The sequence below is a fragment of the Oncorhynchus nerka genome, linkage group LG13 (assembly GCF_034236695.1).
Source record: "Oncorhynchus nerka isolate Pitt River linkage group LG13, Oner_Uvic_2.0, whole genome shotgun sequence".
Taxonomy (NCBI): Eukaryota; Metazoa; Chordata; class Actinopteri; order Salmoniformes; family Salmonidae; genus Oncorhynchus; species Oncorhynchus nerka.
Window position 1 is genome coordinate 92,791,847 of NC_088408.1, and position 25,540 is coordinate 92,817,386.

The 25,540-nt window shown below is 47.3% G+C and overlaps 1 protein-coding gene across 2 annotated transcripts in view; it reads right to left on the reverse strand.

Annotated features, from left to right (window-relative positions):
* Window positions 1-1,719: 1,719 nt before the first annotated feature.
* The window catches only part of LOC115115545 (metal transporter CNNM4), an 82,381-nt gene continuing 58,560 nt past the window's right edge, over window positions 1,720-25,540 (reverse strand). The window contains exons 5-8 of one of the 2 annotated variants that reach the window (XM_065026847.1): window positions 12,718-12,814; window positions 6,989-7,051; window positions 3,462-3,646; window positions 1,720-2,596 (exon numbers count right to left, since the gene is read on the reverse strand). In XM_065026847.1, the coding sequence (XP_064882919.1) occupies window positions 2,342-2,596; window positions 3,462-3,646; window positions 6,989-7,051; window positions 12,718-12,814 (600 nt within the window). In that variant the 3' untranslated portion in view covers window positions 1,720-2,341. The remainder of the gene's footprint in view (window positions 2,597-3,461; window positions 3,647-6,988; window positions 7,052-12,717; window positions 12,815-25,540) is intronic. The other variant, XM_065026848.1, reaches the window with a different exon arrangement.

Genomic DNA, 25,540 nt, shown 5'->3' on the forward strand with positions numbered 1-25,540 from the left:
TAATATTACATATTTATAACATATATTAGTTTCCTCTTTGACATGCTTTGTTCTGATTGGTCTTTAGCTGTATAGTTGCCGTTAGTTAATGGTTGGGGGGGTTACGACACATGCGGTTGTTGTTGGTGCTTCTATCTGTTTGTTTGAGTCTCCCTGAGTGGTGTGGCTTTACAGTGGAGACAGAGCAGACCAGGAAACAGCAAGGCGGAGGACACACACACACACACACACACACACACACACCTCTCCCTGTAGGCATCTGTACCTAGCTACGACCTGTCTATATCTGAAACGCTGATGATCTTTTTATATAAAAGTGAGAAGAAAAACAACAGTTAATCCATATAAAAGGGTCATCAGGGACCTCTCTCAGTCCTATTGAGCCCAACGCCACGACCAAGTCACATCATCTCGCTCTGCTTTGCTCTCTCATACCTCTGCCCCTTCCTCCACATGGTCCTAGTCCTTCTCTCCAACAGCACAGCTTCTGACATCTCTGTCGTCTTCTTTGATCTCTGTCCCTAACTCTGTTACAGTGTGTACACACACACCACACACACACCACACAGACACAGACACAGACACACACACACACACACACACACACACACACACACACACACACATTGCAGTCAGACAGATCAATAATGACATCATGCCATGCTGGAAGAGGGGGTACAGTGGGGATAGCTGACTCTGCTGGAAGAGGGGGTACAGTGGGGATAGTTGACTCTGCTGGAAGAGGGGGTACAGTGGGGATAGCTGACTCTGCTGGAAGAGGGGGTACAGGGGGATAGCTGACTCTGCTGGAAGAGGGGGTACAGGGGGATAGCTGACTCTGCTGGAAGAGGGGGTACAGGGGGATAGCTGACCATGCTGGAAGAGGGGGTACAGTGGGGATAGCTGACTCTGCTGGAAGAGGGGGTACAGTGGGGATAGCTGACTCTGCTGGAAGAGGGGGTACAGTGGGGATAGTTGACTCTGCTGGAAGAGGGGTACAGTGGGGATAGCTGACTCTGCTGGAAGAGGGGGTACAGTGGGGATAGCTGACTCTGCTGGAAGAGGGGGTACAGTGGGGATAGTTGACCATGCTGGAAGAGGGGGTACAGTGGGGATAGCTGACTCTGCTGGAAGAGGGGGTACAGTGGGGATAGCTGACTCTGCTGGAAGAGGGGGTACAGTGGGGATAGTTGACCATGCTGGAAGAGGGGGTACAGTGGGGATAGCTGACTCTGCTGGAAGAGGGGGTACAGTGGGGATAGCTGACCATGCTGGAAGAGGGGGTACAGGGGGATAGCTGACCATGCTGGAAGAGGGGGTACAGTGGGGATAGCTGACCATGCTGGAAGAGGGGTACAGGGGGATAGCTGACCATGCTGGAAGAGGGGGTACAGGGGGATAGCTGACTCTGCTGGAAGAGGGGTACAGTGGGGATAGCTGACCATGCTGGAAGAGGGGGTACAGGGGGATAGCTGACTCTGCTGGAAGAGGGGGTACAGTGGGGATAGCTGACTCTGCTGGAAGAGGGGGTACAGTGGGGATAGCTGACTCTGCTGGAAGAGGGGGTACAGGGGGATAGCTGACTCTGCTGGAAGAGGGGGTACAGTGGGGATAGCTGACTCTGCTGGAAGAGGGGGTACAGTGGGGATAGCTGACTCTGCTGGAAGAGGGGGTACAGTGGGGATAGCTGACTCTGCTGGAAGAGGGGTACAGTGGGGATAGCTGACTCTGCTGGAAGAGGGGGTACAGTGGGGATAGTTGACCATGCTGGAAGAGGGGGTACAGTGGGGATAGCTGACTCTGCTGGAAGAGGGGGTACAGTGGGGATAGTTGACCATGCTGGAAGAGGGGGTACAGTGGGGATAGTTGACCATGCTGGAAGAGGGGGTACAGTGGGGATAGTTGACTCTGCTGGAAGAGGGGGTACAGTGGGGATAGTTGACCATGCTGGAAGAGGGGGTACAGTGGGGATAGCTGACTCTGCTGGAAGAGGGGGTACAGTGGGGATAGTTGACTCTGCTGGAAGAGGGGGTACAGTGGGGATAGTTGACCATGCTGGAAGAGGGGGTACAGTGGGGATAGCTGACCCTGCTGAAAGAGGGGGTACAGTGGGGAATAGCTGACTCTGCTGGAAGAGAAGGTACAGGGGGAATAGCTGACACTGTACACACTACCAGCCACAGGGTTGACTTTTAAAATGGGGGGAGAGAGTCGTTCCTCAAGACAGTTTGGCATAATGTCTGTGTGTGTGTGTGTGCGCGCGCGCGCTCACACACAGTCTCCTCAGTCCCTGGTAGTGTGTGTAAACGCACATATATAAGTGTGTGTACTAGTGTGTGTGTCATATGCTGTTCTCTGATGGGTTGTGGTGGTGGTTGTGAGGCAGAGAGTTCTGCTCGTTGAGGAGAGAGGTGGTCTCGTCAGCCAGGAGGGGGCTTTTCTCCGGAGTGGGGTTGTCGTCAGATAGGAAGAAGAGGGTGGCGGTGCCCACGGGGGGCGGGGTACCCTCCAGACGGGGGTGGCCGCAATCAGGTGACTGGGGGGAGGAATCCAGACGAGACGCCATCAGACCGTTCTGGTACTGGGCACGTGTGATCTGAGAGAGAGGGAAGAGGGACACGGTGAGGGATAGAGAGAAAGAGATAAAAAGAGAGAAGGAGAACGAGAAAGAGGGAGAGAGGGGGAGAAGAGGGAGAGGGAGGAGAGGGAGAGGGGAGGGGGAGAAGAGGGAGAGGGAAGAGAGGGAGATAAAGAGGGAGGGAGAGAAAGAAAGAGGGAGAGGGGGAGGGAGGAGGAGAGCGAGGTAAAAAGATAGGGGAGAGCGAGGGAGAGAGGGGAGAGCGAGGGAGAGAGGGGAGAGCGAGGGAGAGAGGGGAGAGCGAGAGAGGGTAGAGCGAGGGAGAGAGGGGAGAGCGAGGGAGAGCGAGGGAGAGAGGGGAGAGCGAGGGAGAGCGAGGGAGAGAGGGTAGAGCGAGGGAGAGAGGGTAGAGCGAGGGAGAGAGGGTAGAGCGAGGGAGAGAGGGAAGAGCGAGGGAGAGAGGGAAGAGTGAGGGAAGAGCGAGGGAGAGAGGGAAGAGCGAGGGAGAGAGGGAAGAGCGAGGGAGAGAGGGGAGAGCGAGGGAGAGAGGGGAGAGCGAGGGAGAGAGGGGAGAGCGAGGGGGAGAGATGGAGAGAGGGGAGAGAGGGAAGAGCGAGATGGAGAGAGGGAAGAGCGAGATGGAGGGGAAGGGGAGGAGGGGAGAGCGAGGGAGAGAGGGGGGAGAGATGGAAAGAGATGGAGGGAGGGAGAGAAAGAGGGAGAGAGGGAGGGGGAGAGAGAGAAGAGGGAGAGTATCAAGGTGTTGTAATGTAGGACAAAAAGTAGGACAAAAAATAGGACAAAAGCCTACACACACGGTCTGTCTCCTCAACAAATCATTAAAGCTCAGTGCAGGAGGTATCAATGTATGGGGTATCCTCACCTTGACGAACTGCAGGTCTGAGAGAGCTCGTACGTAGAAGTCGGGTGTGTATGACGGTGAAGGGACAGTGAACTGAGTGTTGAGCTGGCTGTTACTGCCGCCGACAGACACCGACTCCGTCCGATCTGCAGCGCTCAGAGACGCTGTCCTGTTCAAACCACTGATGTGGGATGGGGAGCGGAACTCTGAAACACACACAGGCTCGTAGCGTTAGAGTGAGCAACAAGAGAAAATAATTACACTCACACGTGCAGATGCAGATGCACACAAACAAAAAGGTATGGCAAAACATGTAAACACACTAACACAGGTAAAACTGTTAATGAAATGGAAGGCTAACTGTGAATAATGGGCGAACCAGGCAAAGCTGCCTTCTAGAGGCCAATACACAGTTCATTCAGCACCGGACATGTCAACGGGACGGACAGAGAGAGACAAGAGACATGGTCTGGAGAAGGAACTAGTCAGAACTAACACACAACCAAACTCACACATATCCATCCATGTTAGAGAGAGACCTGTTAGAGAGACAGACCTGTTAGAGAGACAGACCTGTTAGAGAGACAGACCTGTTAGAGAGAGAGACCTGTTAGAGAGAGAGACCTGTTAGAGAGAGACCTGTTAGAGAGAGAGAGAGAGAGAGACCTGTTAGAGAGAGAGAGAGAGAGAGACCTGTTAGAGAGAGAGAGAGAGAGAGAGACACGTTAGAGAGAGAAAGAGAGACCTGTTAGAGAGAGAGGGAGAGACCTGTTAGAGACCTGTTAGAGAGAGAGAGACCTGTTAGAGAGAGAGAGAGAGAGAGAGAGAGAGAGAGAGAGAGACCTGTTAGAGAGAGAGAGAGAGAGAGAGACCTGTTAGAGAGAGAGAGACCTGCTAGAGAGAGAGAGAGAGAGACCTGTTAGAGAGAGAGAGACATGTTAGAGAGGGAGAGAGACATGTTAGAGAGGGAGAGAGACCTGTTAGAGAGAGAGAGAGAGACCTGTTAGCGAGAGAGAGACCTGTTAGAGAGAGAGAGAGAGAGAGACCTGTTAGAGAGAGAGAGAGAGAGAGACCTGTTAGAGAGAGAGAGAGAGAGAGACCTGTTAGAGAGAGAGAGAGAGAGAGACCTGTTAGAGAGAGAGAGAGAGAGACCTGTTAGAGAGAGAGAGAGAGAGACCTGTTAGAGAGAGAGAGAGAGAGACCTGTTAGAGAGAGAGAGAGAGAGACCTGTTAGAGAGAGAGGGAGAGACCTGTTAGAGAGAGAGAGAGAGACCTGTTAGAGAGAGAGAGACCTGTTAGAGAGAGAAAGAGAGAGACACGTTAGAGAGAGAAAGAGAGAGACACCTGTTAGAGAGAGAGAGACCTGTTAGAGAGAGAGACCTGTTAGAGAGAGAGAGACCTGTTAGAGAGAGAGACCTGTTAGAGAGAGAGAGAGAGACCTGTTAGAGAGAGAGAGAGACATGTTAGAGAGGGAGAGAGACATGTTAGAGAGGGAGAGAGACCTGTTAGAGAGAGAGAGAGAGAGACCTGTTAGAGAGAGAGACCTGTTAGAGAGAGAGAGACCTGTTAGAGAGAGAGAGACCTGTTAGAGAGAGAGACCTGTTAGAGAGAGAGACCTGTTAGAGAGAGAGACCTGTTAGAGAGAGAGAGACCTGTTAGCGAGAGAGAGAGACCTGTTAGCGAGAGAGAGAGACCTGTTAGCGAGAGAGAGAGACCTGTTAGAGAGAGAGAGAGAGACCTGTTAGAGAGAGAGAGAGAGATGTTAGAGAGAGAGAGAGACATGTTAGAGAGGGAGAGAGACCTGTTAGAGAGAGAGAGAGAGACCTGTTAGAGAGAGAGAGACCTGTTAGAGAGAGAGAGACCTGTTAGAGAGAGAGACCTGTTAGAGAGAGAGACCTGTTAGAGAGAGAGAGACCTGTTAGCGAGAGAGAGAGACCTGTTAGCGAGAGAGAGAGACCTGTTAGCGAGAGAGAGAGACCTGTTAGAGAGAGAGAGAGACCTGTTAGAGAGAGAGAGAGACCTGTTAGAGAGAGAGAGAGACCTGTTAGAGAGAGAGAGAGAGAGAGACCTGTTAGAGAGAGAGAGACAGACCTGTTAGAGAGAGAGAGAGACAGACCTGTTAGAGAGAGAGAGAGAGACAGACCTGTTAGAGACAGACCTGTTAGAGAGAGACCTGTTAGAGAGAGACCTGTTAGAGAGAGACCTGTTAGAGACAGAATATTTAGCAGTTTCTACACACCTCAAAAATGTGAAATCTGTTAATTTCACTCTGCTCACAATATTTGGCACACATTGAATAACATGATGCCATGCCAGTGCCTCACTAAAATGTATCCACGTGGATTTCTTAAAAACCTTACAGACGTTCCGCAGCTGGACCTGACCTTCAGAGCTGGCATATACACACCAACCAGTCTGAAGAAGTGTGTGACATCCTGTATGTGTGTGTGTGTGTGTGTGTGTGTGTGTGTGTGTGTGTGTGTGTGTGTGTGTGCCAGTGCCGAAGATGAGGTGCATGATTGTCAGGCGTGGCGTGAACACATAGTAATGCAGCGTCCAATAGCCGAAGATCCACTTGTCGACCACTCAGCCAATAAGAAGGTAGAGAAGACACCCAGCTTCCAGTTTCTGCGACATAAACCCTGGCCTGTGATGCCAGGTTGAGAAGACACCCAGCTTCCAGTTTCTGCGACATAAACCCTGGCCTGTGATGCCAGGTTGAGAAGACACCCAGCTTCCAGTTTCTGCGACATAAACCCTGGCCTGTGATGCCAGGTTGAGAAGACACCCAGCTTCCAGTTTCTGCGACATAAACCCTGGCCTGTGATGCCAGGTAGAGAAGACACCCAGCTTCCAGTTTCTGCGACATAAACCCTGGCCTGTGATGCCAGGTAGAGAAGACACCCAGCTTCCAGTTTCTGCGACATAAACCCTGGCCTGTGATGCCAGGTTGAGAAGACACCCAGCTTCCAGTTTCTGCGACATAAACCCTGGCCTGTGATGCCAGGTAGAGAAGACACCCAGCTTCCAGTTTCTGCGACATAAACCCTGGCCTGTGATGCCAGGTAGAGAAGGGGCAGTGCCGGTCTTAGCCCAGTTGCCAACCCCAAAGCCTTAAAAAGGTAGGTAACCACTAATCACATCAACAAACTGCCCGCCACTGCCCTCTGCAGGCCAAGAAGACACATTACCTGGTATTATCAAGAGGGTGTCGGTTGTCCTTTGGTACAACACACACTCCACCAAAGCTAGTGAGAGTCAGCAGGTAGCTTGAGATTTGTTGGTTTAAATTGCAGATGAAGGCTAGAAACAGAAGTCATTTAGGACATTTCCTCGCATCGTTAGTGTTTGTTAGCGTTTTTGATTGGTGAAGGGTTGTGTGTGACTGATGCTGATGATTCTGTAGACTACTCACTAGTCACTACCATTTTCTATTAAACAACTACATAAAGTAGAATAAAGTAGTGGGTGTTACGGTTACATTCCCCCCCCCAGCCTGGGTGTTACAGTTAAATGTTTCCCCAGTGCCCAGACATGCCGGAGGTTACCTGGCAACCTGGAGAACAGAGAGAACCGCTTTAGAGAGAGGTGACGAGGACGAGATGACACCACTGAGAGAGACAGATGAAGGAGAGGAAATACAGGAATGAGAGAAACAGATGGAGGGAGGAGATGAAAAAGAAAGAAGAGAGATGGAGGCAGGAGATGAAAGACAAAGAAGAGAGATGAAAGACAGAAAGAAGAGAGATGGAGGTAGGAGATGAAAGACAGAAAGAAGAGAGATGGAGACAGGATATGAAAGACAGAAAGAAGAGAGATGGAGACAGGAGATGAAAGACAGAAAGAAGAGAGATGGAGACAGGAGATGAAAGACAGAAAGAAGAGAGATGGAGACAGGAGATGAAAGACAGAAAGAAGAGAGATGGAGACAGGAGATGAAAGACAGAAAGAAGAGAGATGGAGACAGGAGATGAAAGACAGAAAGAAGAGAGATGGAGACAGGAGATGAAAGAGAAAAAAGAGAGATGGAGACAGGAGATGAAAGACAGAAAGAAGAGAGATGGAGACAGGAGATGAAAGACAGAAAGAAGAGAGATGGAGACAGGAGATGAAAGACAGAAAGGAGAGAGATGGAGACAGGAGATGAAAGACAAAGAAGAGAGATGAAAGACAGAAAGAAGAGAGATGGAGGTAGGAGATGAAAGACAGAAAGAAGAGAGATGGAGGTAGGAGATGAAAGACAGAAAGAAGAGAGATGGAGGTAGGATATGAAAGACAGAAAGAAGAGAGATGGAGACAGGAGATGAAAGACAGAAAGAAGAGAGATGGAGACAGGAGATGAAAGACAGAAAGAAGAGAGATGGAGACAGGAGATGAAAGACAGAAAGAAGAGAGATGGAGACAGGAGATGAAAGAGAAAAAAGAGAGATGGAGACAGGAGATGAAAGACAGAAAGAAGAGAGATGGAGACAGGAGATGAAAGACAGAAAGAAGAGAGATGGAGACAGGAGATGAAAGACAGAAAGGAGAGAGATGGAGACAGGAGATGAAAGACAAAGAAGAGAGATGAAAGACAGAAAGAAGAGAGATGGAGGTAGGAGATGAAAGACAGAAAGAAGAGAGATGGAGGTAGGAGATGAAAGACAGAAAGAAGAGAGATGGAGGTAGGATATGAAAGACAGAAAGAAGAGAGATGGAGGTAGGATATGAAAGACAGAAAGAAGAGAGATGGAGGTAGGATATGAAAGACGGAAAGAAGAGAGATGGAGAAAGGAGATGAAAGAGAAAGAAGAGAGATGGAGGCAGGAAATGAAAGACAGAAAGGAGTGAAAGATGGAGGGAGAAGAGGATAGAGAAGACAGAGGAAGGTAAAGAAGAAGAATAGAGGAAGGAGAGGAGAGGAAACAGAGTTACAGAAAGAGGGAGAGGCAGAAAGAGAAAGTGAGAGAGAGACAGAGAGAGGTGAGACAGACAGCCAGCCAGCCAGCCAGCCAGCCAGCCAGCCAGACAGACAGACAGACAGAGACAGACAGACAGAGACAGACAGAGGACATGAGTAAGGTTACAAATTCTAGAAAATTTCAATAAAATCCCTGGTTTTCCAGAAATCCTGGTTGGAGGATTCGGTATTTCCTGCTAATTCCCTCCTGAATCCGGGAAACCTCCAAACGGGATTTGGGATCTTCACTATAGTCTGGATTACTATACTGATGTCCTCCAGCGACTGGTTCGTACGTAAAACGTCCTCCATTCAGGCTGCAAAGGATTCAATTTCCTCCCGAACTAGGAACGCTAGTCCCAAACGTCTCACATATACAGCAGTCTGTACCTCTAGCTGAACGCGGGGTGCAAAATCAGGAAGTGGCCTTCCTAGGCATTAGCCACTCTAGTATTGTGGTGGAAAACTGTGCTTCATAAGGAAAGTACGCATATTTTCACTGTTTCTTTCTCGCCTTCACACCATTAAATCTAGTTAAGGAGGAAATCGAAGCCGTTGCAGCCTGAATGGAGGACGGTTTATGTACGAACCGGCCGCCGGGGGACACAAGTGTATTACCGGCTGGCCACATCAAGCCCAGACGATAGTAGAGATCCATAAAGCCCACTAGCGACAGCACAGGCTAGTGTGGTTTTGATTAAACAAGGTGGAACATATACACGTTAAAGTACTTAGATAAACCGTTGCTTGACAGACACTGACAGGTCACATGCAATGTTCACATGTGACAGTCAAAGAGAGAATCTCTGTTCGATTTGAGCTGTAGATGAGTGATACCTGTTTGTTTTTTATCTGAGAATAATGTAACAGAGAAAAGGAAAAAGGAGAGAAGTATAAACAGAGACAAGTGAGTGAGAGACAAAATAATCTGTAAGGACAGAGAGAGGGAGGGAGAGAAAGAGCGGTAGAGAGAGAGAAATTAGTAAAAGGTAGAGAATCTACCTCACTTGCTTTGGCAATGTTAACACGTTTCCCATGCCAATAAAGCCCTTGAATTGAGAGGGAGGGAGAGGTAGAGAGAGAGAGAGAGGTAGAGAGAGAGAGACAGGTAGAGAGAGAGAGAGAGGTAGAGAGAGAGAGAGAGGTAGAGAGAGAGAGAGAGAGAGAGAGAGAGTAGAGGGAGGAGGTAGAGAGAGAGAGAGAGAGAGAGAGGGGTAGGGAGGTAGAGAGAGAGAGAGAGAGAGAGAGAGGTAGGGAGGTAGAGAGAGAGAGAGAGAGAGAGAGGTAGGGAGGTAGAGAGAGAGAGAGAGAGAGAGAGAGAGAGAGAGAGAGGTAGAGAGAGAGAGAGAGGTAGAGAGAGAGAGAGAGATAGAGATAGAGAGAGAGAGAGAGAGAGAGAGAGATCAACTAGTACACTGATCAACTACTACACTGATCAACTACTACACTGATCAACTACCACACTGATCAACTACCACACTGATCAACTACTACACTGATCAACTACTACACTGATCAACTACCACACTGATCAACTACCACACTGATCAACTACTACACTGATCAACTACCACACTGATCAACTACCACACTGATCAACTACCACACTGATCAACTACTACACTGATCAACTACTACACTGATCAACTACCACACTGATCAACTACCACACTGATCAACTACTACACTGATCAACTACCACACTGATCAACTAAGCCGATTAACTACTGACTACCACAGTGATCAACTACACTGATCAACCACAGACAACTACTGAATAACTACGGACAAGCACACTGACCAACTGACACCTACACTGATCAACCACAACACTGATTAACTACCGACCACTACCCCGATCAACTACGGACAACTACTACTCTCACCAACTACTGACTACTACACTGATCAACTAAACTGATCAACTACCACAGTTATCAACTTCCGACAACTACACCACTTTCCAACTACACCACTTTCCAACTACACCACTTTCCAACTACACCACTTTTCAACTACACCACTTTCCAACTACACCACTTTCCAACTACACCACTTTCCAACTACACCACTTTCCAACTACACCACTTTTCAACTACACCACTTTTCAACTACACCACTTTCCAACTACACCACTTTTCAACTACACCACTTTTCAACTACACCACTTTTCAACTACACCACTTTTCAACTACACCACTTTTCAACTACTGCCAACTACACTGATCACTTCAAATCTGTTGTCTTGCCCATTCACCCTCTGAATGGCACAAACACACAATCCATGTCTCAATTGCCTCAATGCTTAAAAATCCTTCTTTAATCTGTCTCCTCCCCTTGAAATCAGAAACAAGGGTTTAGCAGTGCTGTGAACTGACCAATCAGCGAGACTGAGTTTAAAAAAAAATGTCATTATTTAACCTTTATTTAACTAGGCACGTCAGTTAAGAACAAATTCTTATTTACAATGATGGCCTACAAAAAGGCCTCCTGCCGGAACTGGGGCTGGGATTAAAAATCAAATATAAATATAGGACAAAACACACATCTCGACAAGAGAGGCACCACAACACTACATAAAGAGAGACCTAAGACAACATCAGCATGGCAGCAACACAACAGACTGTTCTGAGGGCAGTTTTCATTTCCACTAATGCGATTCATCTTCAACTACACTGATCAAAGTGGGTTTAACAAAGTGACATGAATAAGGGATCATTAGCTTTCACCTGGATTCACCTGTTCAGTCTATGTCATGGAAAAAGCAGGTGTTCCTAATGTTTTGAATAATCAGTGTATATCTCTGGCCACATATGTATAGTCAATCTATCTCCTGGCCACTAGATGTTAGCAGTGAGACGTCTCAACACTGTCACCACATTACCCACTGAAGTTTGGCAATCCTCAACAGTCATGACAACTGACAACAGAAAGCCACTGAAACCAAGGGAGTAAAATGCTACTGGAGTGAAGGAGAGAGAGAACAGAGTTTGAGATAAAAGAGAGACAGAGAGTAACGGAGGAGAGAGAGAACAGAGTTTGAGAGAGATAGAAGAGAAACAGACAGAGTAATGGAGGAGAGAGAGAACAGAGTTTGAGAGAGATAGAAGAGAAACAGACAGAGTAACGGAGGAGAGAGAGATAGAAGAGAAACAGACAGAGTAACGGAGAGAGAGAACAGAGTTTGAGAGAGATAGAAGAGAAACAGACAGAGTAACGGAGAGAGAGAACAGAGTTTGAGAGAGATAGAAGAGAGACAGACAGAGTAACGGAGGAGAGAGAGATAGAAGAGAAACAGACAGAGTAACGGAGGAGAGAGATAGAAGAGAGACAGACAGAGTAATGGAGGAGAGAGAGATAGAAGAGAGACAGAGAGAGTAATGGAGGAGAGATAGATAGAAGAGAAACAGACAGAGTAATGGAAGAGAGAGATAGAAGAGAGACAGACAGAGTAACGGAGAGAGAGAACAGAGTTTGAGAGAGATAGAAGAGAAACAGACAGAGTAATGGAGGAGAGATAGATAGAAGAGAAACAGACAGAGTAATGGAAGAGAGAGATAGAAGAGAGACAGACAGAGTAACGGAGAGAGAGAACAGAGTTTGAGAGAGATAGAAGAGAAACAGACAGAGTAATGGAGGAGAGAGAGAACAGAGTTTGAGAGAGATAGAAGAGAAACAGACAGAGTAATGGAGGAGAGAGAGAACAGAGTTTGAGAGAGATAGAAGAGAAGAGAAACAGACAGAGTAACGGAGGAGAGAGAGATAGAAGAGAAACAGACAGAGTAACGGAGAGAGAGAACAGAGTTTGAGAGAGATAGAAGAGAGACAGACAGAGTAACGGAGGAGAGAGAGAACAGAGTTTGAGAGAGATAGAAGAGAAACAGACAGAGTAACGGAGGAGAGAGAGATAGAAGAGAAACAGACAGAGTAACGGAGAGAGAGAACAGAATTTGAGAGAGATAGAAGAGAAACAGACAGAGTAACGGAGGAGAGAGAGAACAGAGTTTGAGAGAGATAGAAGAGAAACAGACAGAGTAATGGAGGAGAGAGAGAACAGAGTTTGAGAGAGATAGAAGAGAGACAGACAGAGTAATGGAGGAGAGAGAGATAGAAGAGAAACAGACAGAGTAACGGAGGAGAGAGAGAACAGAGTTTGAGAGAGATAGAAGAGAAACAGACAGAGTAATGGAGGAGAGATAGATAGAAGAGAAACAGACAGAGTAATGGAAGAGAGAGAGAACAGAGTTTGAGAGAGATAGAAGAGAAACAGACAGAGTAACGGAGGAGAGAGATAGAAGAGAAACAGACAGAGTAATGGAAGAGAGAGAGAGGACTCACCTAACGTGGGAGCACTGAGGGCCATGACTCCGTAGTAGGAGAAGGGTCCCGTCTCAAACTTCATGTTCTCGTTCCCGGCTTCCACCTCCACCCGACCCTAAGCGACACACAGGGAAACAGAGACAATGGATTAGGGACAAAGAACAACCCCAGACCTCTCTGAATGTGTCGTCACAGAGCTGGCTGGACGGGACAAGGAGATTGAGGGCGTGAGGAGACTTCTTTGAATGTGTCGTCACAGAGAGATGGCCGGAATAGAGAGAGAGGTAGATGGACAAAGACAGACAGGGTGAGGAGGCCTCTATGGTGTTGTCACAGAGCTGGCAGGGTAGGGTGCTGTGGGGGGAATGTGTGAACTGCAGCAACACAGCACAGTTAATTCCCCCCGCTCATATTCCTTACTCACATACAACATTGACCCTGGAACCCTCTAAACAGTGGGAGGGAAGGAGAGGAGAAGAGAGGGAAGAAGAGAAAGAAGAGAAGAAGAAGAGAGGGCAGGAGAAAGAAGAAGAGAGAGAAGAAGAGACCGAAAGAGAGAGGAGTGAGGAGAAGAAGAGAGGGAGGAGAGGGTAGGTGGGAAAAGAAGAGTGAGGAGAAGAAGAGAGGGAGGAGAGGGTAGGTGAGAGAAGAGAAGAAGAGAGGGGAGGAGAAGAAGAGAAGAAGAGAGGGAAGGAGAGAGAAGAGAAGAAGAGAGGGAAGGAGAGAGAAGAGAAGAAGAGAGGGAAGGAGAGAGAAGAGAAGAAGAGAGGGAAGGAGAGAGGAGAAGATGAGAGGGAAGGAGAGAGGAAAGGAGAGAGAAGAAGAGGAAAGGAGAGAGAAGAAAAGAGGAAAGTGGTGAGAAGAAAAGAGGGAAGTAGTGAGAAGAAGAGAGGAAAGGAGAGAGAAGAAGAGGGAAGTAGTGAGAAGAAGAGAGGAAAGGAGAGAGAAGAAGAGAGGAAAGGAGAGAGAAGAGAGGAAAGGAGAGAGAAGAGAAGAAGAGAGGGAAGGAGAGAGAAGAGAAGAAGAGAGGGAAGGAGAGAGGAGAAGAAGAGAGGGAAGGAGAGAGGAGAAGAAGAGAGGGAAGGAGAGAGGAGAAGAAGAGAGAAGGAGAGAGGTGAAGAAGAGAGAAAAGGAGAGAGGAGAAGAAGAGAGGAGAAGGAGAGAAGGAGAGAGGTGAAGAAGAGAGAAGAGAGGGAAGGAGAGAGAAGAAGAGAGGAAAGGAGAGAGAAGGAGAGGGAAGGAGAGAGGAAAGGGGAGAGAAGGAGAGAGGAAAGGAGAGAGAAGGAGAGGGGAGGAGAGAGAAGGAGAGGGAAGGAGATGGAAGGAGAGAGAATGAGAGGGAAGGAGAGAGAAGAAGAGAGGGAAGGAGAGAGAAGAAGAGAGGGAAGGAGAGAGAAGAAGAGAGGGAAGGAGGAGAGAAGAAGAGAGGGAAGGAGAGAGAAGAAGAGAGGGAAGGAGAGAGAAGAAGAGAGGGAAGGAGAGAGAAGAAGAGAGGGAAGGAGAGAGAAGAAGAGAGGGAAGGAGAGAGAAGAAGAGAGGGAAGGAGAGAGAAGAAGAGAGGGAAGGAGAGAGAAGAAGAGAGGGAAGGAGAGAGAAGAAGAGAGGGAACGAGAGAGAAGAAGAGAGGGAAGGAGAGAGAAGAAGAGAGGGAAGGAGAGAGAAGAAGAGAGGGAAGGAGAGAGAAGAAGAGAGGAAAGGTAGAGGAGGGGATGGAAAGAGACAGGAGAAGAGAGGGATTAAGAATTAGGATTAGAATGACAGATTTAATTTCTGTCAGCAATTTATTTCCTTCCCAGAAATAAAAGAGCATATACATATGAACAGAAACCTCCTCAGCCACTCTGACCCAGCTCAGATCTCTGTCAGAACAGAAACCTCCTCAGCCACTCTGACCCAGCTCAGCTCTCTGTCAGAACAGAAACCTCCTCAGCCTCTCTGACCCAGCTCAGATCTCTGTCAGAACAGAAACCTCCTCAGCCACTCTGACCCAGCTCAGCTCTCTGTCAGAACAGAAACCTCCTCAGCCACTCTGACCCAGCTCAGATCTCTGTCAGAACAGAAACCTCCTCAGCCACTCTGACCCAGCTCAGCTCTCTGTCAGAACAGAAACCTCCTCAGCCACTCTGACCCAGCTCAGATCTCTGTCAGAACAGAAACCTCCTCAGCCACTCTGACCCAGCTCAGATCTCTGTCAGAACAGAAACCTCCTCAGCCACTCTGACCCAGCTCAGATCTCTGTCAGAACAGAAACCTCCTCAGCCACTCTGACCCAGCTCAGCTCTCTGTCAGAACAGAAACCTCTTCAGCCACTCTGACCCAGCTCAGATCTCTGTCAGAACAGAAACCTCCTCAGCCACTCTGACCCAGCTCAGATCTCTGTCAGAACAGAAACCTCCTCAGCCACTCTGACCCAGCTCAGATCTCTGTCAGAACAGAAACCTTCTCAACCACTCTGACCCAGCTCAGCTCTCTGTCAGAACAGAAACCTCCTCAGCCACTCTGACCCAGCTCAGCTCTCTGTCAGAACAGAAACCTCCTCAGCCACTCTGACCCAGCTCAGATCTCTGTCAGAACAGAAACCTCCTCAGCCACTCTGACCCAGCTCAGATCTCTGTCAGAACAGAAATCTCCTCAGCCACTCTGACCCAGCTCAGCTCTCTGTCAGAACAGAAACCTCCTCAGCCACTCTGACCCAGCTCAGCTCTCTGTCAGAACAGAAACCTCCTCAGCCACTCTGACCCAGCTCAGCTCTCTGTCAGAACAGAAACCTCCTCAGCCACTCTGACCCAGCTCAGCTCTCTGTCAGAACAGAAACCTCCTCAGCCACTCTGACCCAGCTCAGCTCTCTGTCAGAACAGAAACCTCCTCAGCCACTCTGACCCAGCTCAGCTCTCTGTCAGAACAGAAACCTCCTCAGCCACTCTGACCCAGCTCAGCTCTCTGTCAGAACAGAAACCTCCTCAGCCACTCTGACCCAGCTCAGATCTCTGTCAGAACAGAAACCTCCTCAGCCACTCTGATCTCTGTCAGAACAGAAACCTCCTCAGCCACTCTGACCCAGCTCAGATCTCTGTCAGAACAGAAACCTCCTCAGCCACTCTGACCCAGCTCAGCTCTCTGTCAGAACAGAAACCTCCTCAGCCACTCTGACCCAGCTCAGCTCTCTGTCAGAACAGAAACCTCCTCAGCCACTCTGACCTCTGTCAGAACAGAAACCTCCTCAGCCACTCTGACCCAGCTCAGCTCTGTAAAGGACATCCAGCCCTTGAATAGACCATCATATACAAAGGACACGTGTTTACACACCTCCACACCATGTGTGGTATGTTTAAAGTAGGGGAGGTCAGAGAGAGAAAGAATAGAACCAGACAGGAGGGGTGAAAAGCTAGACGCTATTCTAGTCTGACCTGCTCTACATGTCCATCCATCAGCTTTCACAATACACACACACACACACACACACACACACACACACACACCCTGGGTTCAAATATGTTCAAAATCATTTAAATACTTTATCTGTGCTTGATTGAGCTTGTCTGGCATAATGAATCAACAGAATGGTCCCAAAACTGCAAACTCTGCCAATCTGTCTCAAAGTATTTAAAAGATTTCAAACAGGATTTGAACCCAGGTGTGGTTTACAGTGCAATACACACAGCACATTACACATTATGAGACATTTAATGATAGCTGGGAACACCATAATACGTTTAGCCTCAATTGATATGGTTAGTTGAACATTATGATCAGGTCACACAGGAACATCAAGCTGAGTGGGTTACACAGTGTGTTCAACCAGAATATGACTTGAGCATTATGATCAGGTCACACAGGAACATCAAGCTGAGTGGGTTACACAGTGTGTTCAACCAGAATATGACTTGAGCATTATGATCAGGTCACACAGGAACATCAAGCTGAGTGGGTTACACAGTGTGTTCAACCAGAATATGACTTGAGCATTATGATCAGGTCACACAGGAACATCAAGCTGAGTGGGTTACACAGTGTGTTCAACCAGAATATGACTTGAACATTAGCCGTTGAACAGAAGGCAGTGCTCGTAGTGTGTGTGTGTGTTCGCGTGTGTGTGTGTTCATGTAACCACATGGGTCTAGGTAGGTCGGGGTCAAAGTTCAGGTGTTTATGAATGAATCATCAACAGTGAGAGAACCCTAACTGACCCCTCCTGAGAAGAGAGTTCTCTGTGTTCCACTGACTGTCTACGAAAACTTGATAGAGCCTCTAGAGCAGGGACCGGCTACTCTAGTCCAAACAGGCCCTGCAGTGTGGGTGTATCTCGCACCATGATTACTTGATTATTTGTGTCAGTGCTGGGCTGGAACAAAAGGCTGCACGGTCTATTATCTATCAGAGGTTATCTAGATTACAGCTGGTGTATCTGTTGACAGGACGAACTTGCATGACCCCGAGAGAGAGAGGGAGAGCGAGAGAGGTAGAGAGAGAGACAGGTAGAGAGAGAGAGGTAGAGAGAGAGAGAGGTAGAGAGTGTGTGTGTGTGTGTGTGTAAAATCATAGCCTATTTGAAATAATGGCTGACATATTCCTGAACGGGGCTGCCTGTATTTTGCCTACAGCTGGATGTGTGTCAAAATGTTCTGCCTTCATAACCGACTGAAACTGTTAGTCCCTGTCGGACCGGTCTCACCTTGCCTGCCTGCATGTTGTGTGATAAAAAGGCTTTATGAAATAATGGCTGATATATTACTGAATAGGGCTGCCAGTAGTTTGCAAACGGCTGCACATCATGTGATGAGAGTGGCCAGCTACAGTGGAGCAGCAAAACGCCAGTACACACACACAACCCATCCTCCCACCAAAAATCATTCTCCCAAAACTGTTCCTCTCCCTCCCCCTCCCAATCACCTCCCTCCCTCCCTCCCCCCCTCCCTCCCATAAGGTGAATGCACCAATCCCTCCCTCCTCCTCCCCTACCTTTCTCAATCCCCATCCTCCTTCTCCGCCTCCCTCTCTCCTTCCCTCCCTCCCTCCCCACCTTTCTCAATCCCCTCCTCCCTGTCGGACCGGTCTCCGCCTGCATCTTTATGAAATAATGGCCTGAATAGGGCTGCCAGTCAAACGGCTCCTTCCCAAAACGCCTCCCACCCCTTCCCTCCCTCCCTCCCTCCCTCCCTCCCCACCTTTCTCAATCCCCTCCTCCTTCTCCGCCTCCCTCTCTCCTTCCCTCCCTCCCTCCCCTCCTTTCTCAATCCCCTCCTCCTTCTCCGCCTCCCTCTCTCCTTCCCCGCCTCCCACCCTCCCCTCCCTCCCTCACACCAAGGGGCAAATATTTGATCGCTGATGACAATATTCTGGAAACAGAATCGACTGACGTCTGGGAGCAGACACGAACAAACAACCAACCAAAAATAGGTCTATGTAATGGCGTGTAACAGGAAGGACACAGACACACACACACACACACACACACACACACACACGTAGCTGTAATAACGGTGGAATGAAGATTGGGGCGGAGGGAGATTATCTGGAAGAGAATGGTCCCGTTTCTCATGACTCTGCTCCCACGCCTATGCTATTAACAAATGCTGCCCCCCCCCTTACACACAGACACACATTTCCAAAAACAACCGAGTCATTCATTCATGAACACAGCGCCTTTGGAAACTATTCAGACCCCTCAACTTTTTTCACATTTTGTTACGTTACAGCCTTATTCTAAAACAGATGAAATAAAAGGGTTTCCTCAGCAATCGACACACCCCATTATGACAAAACCAAAACATATTTTTGGACATTTTTGAAAATTTCTTAAAAAACAAACACAGAAATACTGTATTTACATAAGTATTCTGACACTTTGCTATGAGACTCTAAATGGAGCTCAGGTGCATTCTGTTTCCATTGATCATTCTTGAAATGTTTCTACAACTTGATTGGAGTCCACCTGTGGTGAAATCAATTGACTGGACATTATTTGGAAAGGTCCCACAGTTGACAGTGTATGTCAGAGCAAAAACCAAGCCATGATGTCGAAGGAATTGCCTGTAGAGCTTGAGACAGGATTTTGTCGAGGCACAAATCTTGGGAAAGGTACCAAAACATTTCTGCATCATTGGAGGTCCTCAAAGACACAGTGGCCTCCATCATTCTTAAATGGAAGAAACACCAAGATTCTTCCGAGAGCCGACCAAACTGAGCATTTGGGAGAGAAGGGTCTTGGTAAGATAGGTGACCAAGAATCCGAAGTTCATCTGTGGAAATGGGAGAACCTTCCAGAAGGTAAACCATCTCTGCAGCACTCCACCAATCAGGCCTTTATGGTAGAGTGGCCAGACAGAAGCCACTCCTCAGTAAAAAGGAACATGACAGCCCGCTTGGAGTTTGCCAAAAGGCACCTAAAGGACTCTCAGACCATGAGAAACAAGTTTCTCTGGTCTGATGAAACCAAGATTGAACTCTTTGGCCTGAATGTCAAGCGTCACGTCTGGAGGAAACCTGGCACCTTCCCTACGGTGAAGCATGGTGGGGGCAGCATCATGCTGTGGGGATGTTTTTCAGCAGCAGGGACTGGGAGGAGGTGGTGCCAGGTTGGCAGGCTCCATCCACCTCCTAACATTCTATTGTTGACAGGCTCCATCCACCTCCTAACATTCTATTGTTGACAGGCTCCATCCACCTCCTAACATTCTATTGTTGACAGGCTCCATCCACCTCCTAACATTCTATTGTTGGCAGGCTCCATCACCCTCCTAACATTCTATTGTTGACAGGCTCCATCCACCTCCTAACATTCTATTGTTGACAGGCTCCATCCACCTCCTAACATTCTATTGTTGACAGGCTCCATCCACCTCCTAACATTCTATTGTTGACAGGCTCCATCCACCTCCTAACATTCTATTGTTGACAGGCTCCATCCACCTCCTAACATTCTATTGTTGACAGGCTCCATCCACCTCCTAACATTCTATTGTTGGCAGGCTCCATCACCCTCCTAACATTCTATTGTTGACAGGCTCCATCCACCTCCTAACATTCTATTGTTGACAGGCTCCATCCACCTCCTAACATTCTATTGTTGACAGGCTCCATCCACCTCCTAACATTCTATTGTTGGCAGGCTCCATCCACCTCCTAACATTCTATTGTTGACAGGCTCCATCCACCTCCTAACATTCTATTGTTGACAGGCTCCATCCACCTCCTAACATTCTATTGTTGCAGGCTCTACTCAAATAACATTAAATTGTTGACAGGCTCCACATGTCAGTGCGCTCCCACCCCCCTAAACATACACTACATTGCCAAAAGTACACGCCTTCAAATTTGTGGATTCTGCAACTTCAAATCAATGTTAATGGTCACATACACAATTTAGCAGATGTTGTGGGTGTAGCGAAATGCTTGTGTTTCTATCTCCAACAGTGCAGTAGTATCTAAAAACTATTCATAACAATACACACAAATCTACAAGTAAAATAATGGAAATAATACACACACACACACACACACACACAGTTGAAGTCGGACGTTTACATACACCTTAGCCAAATTCCGTTTTAGGTCAGTTAGGATCCCCATTTTATTTTAAGAATGTGAAATGTCAGAATAATAGTAGAGAGAATGATATATTTCAGCTTTTATTTCTTTCATCACATTCCAAGTGGGTCAGAAGTTTATATACACATAATTAGTATTTGGTAACATCGCCTTTAAATTGTTTAACTTGGGTCAAATGGTTCAGGCAGCCTTCCACAATAAGTTGGGTGAATTTTGGCCAATTCCTCCCTACAGAGCTGGTGTAACTGAGTCAGGCTTGTAGGCCTCCTTGCTCGCACATGCTTTTTCAGTTCTGCCCACAAATATTCTATAGGATTGAGGTCAGGGCTTTGTGATGGCCACTCAAATACCTTGACTTTGTTGTCCTTAAACCATTTTGCCACAACTTTGGAAGTATGCTTGGGGTCAATGTCCAGTTGGAAGACCCATTTGCGACCAAGCTATAACTTCCTGACGGATGTCTTGAGATGTTGCTTCAATATTTCCCCATCATTTTCCCTCCCCATGATGCCACCTATTGTGTGAAGTGCACCAGCCCCTCCTGCAGCAAAGCACCCCCACAACATGATGCTGCCACCCCCATGCTTCACGGTTGGGATGATGTTCTTTGGCTTGCAAGCCTCCCCCTTTTTCCTCCAAACATAACGATGGTCATTATGGCCAAACAGTTCTATTGTTGTTTCATCAGACCAGAGGACATTTCTCCAAAAAGCAAGATCTTTGTCCCCATGTGCAGTTGCAAACCGTAGTCTGGCTTTTTAATGGCAGTTTTGGAGCAGTGGCTTCTTCTTTGGTGAGCAGTCTTTCAGGTTATGTCGATATAGGACTTGTTTTACTGTGGGTATAGATACTTTTGTACCCGTTTCCTCCAGCATCTTCACAAGGTCCTTTGCTGTTGTTCTGGGATTGATTTGCACTTTTTGCACCAAAGTACATTCATCTCTAGGAGACAGAATGTGTCTCCTTCCTGAGTGGTATGACGGCTGCGTGGTCCCATGGTGTTTATACTTGCGTACTATTGTTTGTACAGATGAACGTGGTACCATCAGGTGCTTGAAAATTGCTCCCAAGGATGAACCAGACTTGTGGAGGTCTACAATATTTTTCTGAGGTCTTGGCTGATTTCTTTTGATTTTCCGATGATGTCAAGCACAGAGGTACTGAGTTTGAAGGTATGCCTTGAAATACATCCACATGTACACCTCCAATTGACTCAAATGATGTCAATTAGCCTATCAGAAGCTTCTAAAGCCATGACATCGTTTTCTGGAATTTTCCAAGCTGTTTAAAGGCACAGTCAAATTAGTGTATGTAAACGTCTGACACACTGGAATTGTGAAACAGTGAATTATAAGTGAAATAATCTGCCTGTAAACAATTGCTGGGAAAATGACTTATGTCAAGCACAAAGTAGATGTCCTAACCGACTTGCCAAAACTATAGTTTGTTAACAAGAAATTTGTGGAGTGGTTGAAAAACTAGTTTTAATGACTTCAACCTAAGTGTATGTAAACTTCCGACTTCAACTGTTATATTAGATTGAGCAATTTCAAAGTGGCATTGACTAAAATACAGTGGAATAGAACACAGTATATACATATGAGATGAGTAAAGCAGTATGTAAACATTATTAAAGTGACTAGTGTTCCATTATTAAAGTGACTAGTGTTCCATTATTAAAGTGACCAGTGATTCCACATCTATGTATATAAGGCAGCAGCCTCTAAGAAACAGGGTTGCGTAACCGGGTGGTAGCCGGCAAATGATGGCTATTTAACAGTCTGATGTCCTTAAGATTGAAAAATATCTATCTTGGTCCCAGCTTTGATGCACGTGTACTGACCTCTCCATCTGGATGGTAGCGGGGTGAACAGGCCGTGGCTCAGGTGGTTGTTGTCCTTGATCTTTTTCAGCCACACCCATGGCTGACAGGTGTATAAAATCGAGCACACAGCCAAGCAATTGCCATAGACAAACATTGGCAGTAGAATGGGCTTCCTGAAGAGCTCAGTGACTTTCAACGTGGCACCGTCATTTATTTATATTGATTTATTGAACCTTCAGTTAACGAGGCAAGTCAGTTAAGAACAAATATGTTTTTTACAATGACGGCCAAACCCAGACAATTGTGCGCCGTCATAGGATGCCACCGTTCCTACAAGTCAATTCATCACATTTCTGCCCTGTTAGAGCTGCCCCGTACAACTGTAAGTGTTGATATTGTGAAGTGGAAATGTCTAGGAGCAACAACGGCTCAGCTGCGAAGTGGTAGGCCACACAAGCTCACAGAACGGGACCGCCGAGTGCAAAAGCGCGCAGCGTCTAAAAATAGTCTGTCCTTGGTTGCAACACTCACTACAGAGTTCCAAACTTCCTTTGGAAGCAACGTCAGCACAATAACTGTTCGTCAGGAGCTTCATTAAATGGGTTTCCATGGCCGAGCAGACGCACACAAGCCTAAGATCACCATGCACAATGCCAAGCGTCAGCTGGAGTGGTGTAAAGCTCGCCGCCATTGGACTTTGGAATGAATCACGTTTCACCATCTGGCAGTCCGACAGACGAATCTGGGTTTGGCAGATGCCAGGAGAACACTACCTGCCCCAATGCATAGTGCAAAGTGTAAAGTTTGGTGGAGAAAGAATAATGGTCTGGGGCTGTTTTTCATGGTTCGGGAAATCGTAACGCTACAGCATACAATGGCATTCTAGAAGATTCTGTGTTTCCAACTTTGCGGCAACAGTTTGGGGAAGGCCCTTTCCTGTCTCAGCATGACAATGCCCCCATGCACAAAGCGAGGTCCATACAGAAATGGTTTGTTGAGATCGGTGTGGAAGAACTTGATTGGCCTGCACAGAACCCTGACCTCAACTCTATCGAACACCTGAATTGGAACGTCGACTGCGAGCCAGACCTAATCGCCCAACATCAGTGCCTGACCTCACTAATGCTCTTGTGGCTGAATGGAAGCAAGTCCCCTCAGCAATGTTCCAACATCTAGTGGAAAGCCTTCCCAGAAGAGTGGAGGCTGTTATAGCAGCAAAAGGGGGACCAGCTCCATATGAATGCCCATGATTTTGGAATGAGATGTTCGACAAGCAGGTGTCCACATACTTTTCTCCATGCAGTGTAGCTCAATGGATTATTCCACCTATGGGCCCTCCCACTGAGTAGATAACATCATGATGAGGGTGGGGTGGGTGGCTAACAAGCTGAGCCTAACAATCCCTGGATTACTGGCGCTGGCTAATGACTGTTTAGGGACTAATGCCATAACTGATTTATGGGAAAACAGTGTGTCTGTGTGTGTGTCTGTGTGTGTGTCTGTGTGTGTGTGTGTTTCTGCGTGTGTGTGTTTCTACACAGAGTGGTGCAGAGGCTAGCTGGGGGTTAGATTAAACTTGGTATTAGCCTATTGATACACAGCTGACTGACAGTGTGGCACGGTGTCTCCCAGTCTCTCCCGTTCTCCTCCTACCTCCCCTGTTCTCATCCCCCTTTCTTCTCCTCTCTCCCCCCCTTTCTCCTCCTCTCTCCCAAGTTCTCCTTCCCCTTTCTCCTCCTCTCTCCCAAGTTCTCCTCCTCTCTCCCAAGTTCTCCTCCTCTCTCCCCCGTTCTCCTCCCCCTTTCTCCTCCTCTCTCCCCCTTTCTCCCAAGTTCTCCTCCCCCTTTCTCCTCCTCTCCGTAAGAGGGATCAATTAGTACAGGCCGCTCTGGACCGTCTCCCTCTCTCCCCCCTCTCCCTCCCTCCATGGTACCCCCTGTATACAGCCATGTTATTTTCTACTCCCTATACACCGAGTATACAAAACATTAAGAACACCTGCTCTTTCCACGACAGACCGACCAGGTGAATCCAGGTGAAACCTATGATCCCCTTATCGATGTCACTTCTTAAATTCAGGCTCTGACCTCCAGCTGCAGGCTCTGACCTCCAGCTGCAGGCTCTGACCTCCAGCTGCAGGCTCTGACCTCCAGCTGCAGGCTCTGACCTCCAGCTGCAGTGCCAGCTGAAGGAACACTGCTTCCCGCCTAGGGCTGGGTGATATAGAGTTAATTAATATGAATGTTTTTGCGCAATATTCCAAATGCCTGTATCTTTTTATTTTTTATGAGCGTTTATGTCAGCATACTGTCTTTTTGGTTTCCTCTCCTTCGCGCTTTCTGTGCTGTGCACCTTCCCATTTACACCAGAGATCTGTATATAATGATGAGATGCTCATGTCTCCGCCCTAACAATGGGGAGTCGTTGTCCCAAAAGCGGGAAGTCAGGAGAAATTTGGGGGAGAGTGAAACCTCTCGCTTCAACGCTTAATCTCAGTTTACACACACGTGGACACACACCAATTATGTGTTCATAATTCAACTGTTCTGCCTTGTTAGCTAGCAAATAGATCGAAAATGGACCAAACTAGAAATATAAAAGATTAGCTGGATACTCACCAGCATGTGGGCTTGTGGGATTGTTTATGAGACCTGTGATAATTGTCTATAACGCTTGGTTCAACAAGTTATTCATTATTAGTGAACGTGTATTATGCATGGTTCTGGTTTACATTTGAAACAAAAATGGCATTTTCATAGACAGACTTGAAAGCCAAATCAGTAATTACAACAGAACAGCAGGTTAAACAATTTTGATAAAATAATTACATTATTAGTGGGTCTTATGATTGTGGAAAGCTTATATTTAGCCTAGATATAATATCACAAGCCCTGAATTCATTAGATTATTGCCGACTGTTGAAAATGCTGTTTATTCTACCTTTAAATTTGTACAACAAAAGCTTATTTAGAAAAAAACATTTCTGATGTTATTGTAAATCATGATTTACAATATATAAATAAAATCGAGATATGATTTTTAGGCCATATCGCCATCCCAAACCCACCTACACCCCCTACCCTGCACCTCAATACTCTATAGTGGCCTCCTCGTCTCTTCTCAATATTCTATAGCGGCCTCCTCGTCTCTTCTCAATATTCTATAGAGGCCTCCTCGTCTCTTCTCAATATTCTATAGAGGCCTCCTCGTCTCTTCTCAATATTCTATAGCGGGCTCCAGTCTCTTCTCAATATTCTATAGTGGCCTCCTAGTCTCTTCTCAATATTCTATAGGGGCCTCCTCGTCTCAACTCAATATTCTATAGAGGCCTCCTTGTCTCTTCTCAATATTCTATAGGGGCCTCCTAGTCTCATCTCAATATTCTATAGCGGCCTCCTCGTCGCTTCTCAATATTCTATAGAGGCCTCCTAGTCTCATCTCAATATTCTATAGAGGCCTCCTAGTCTC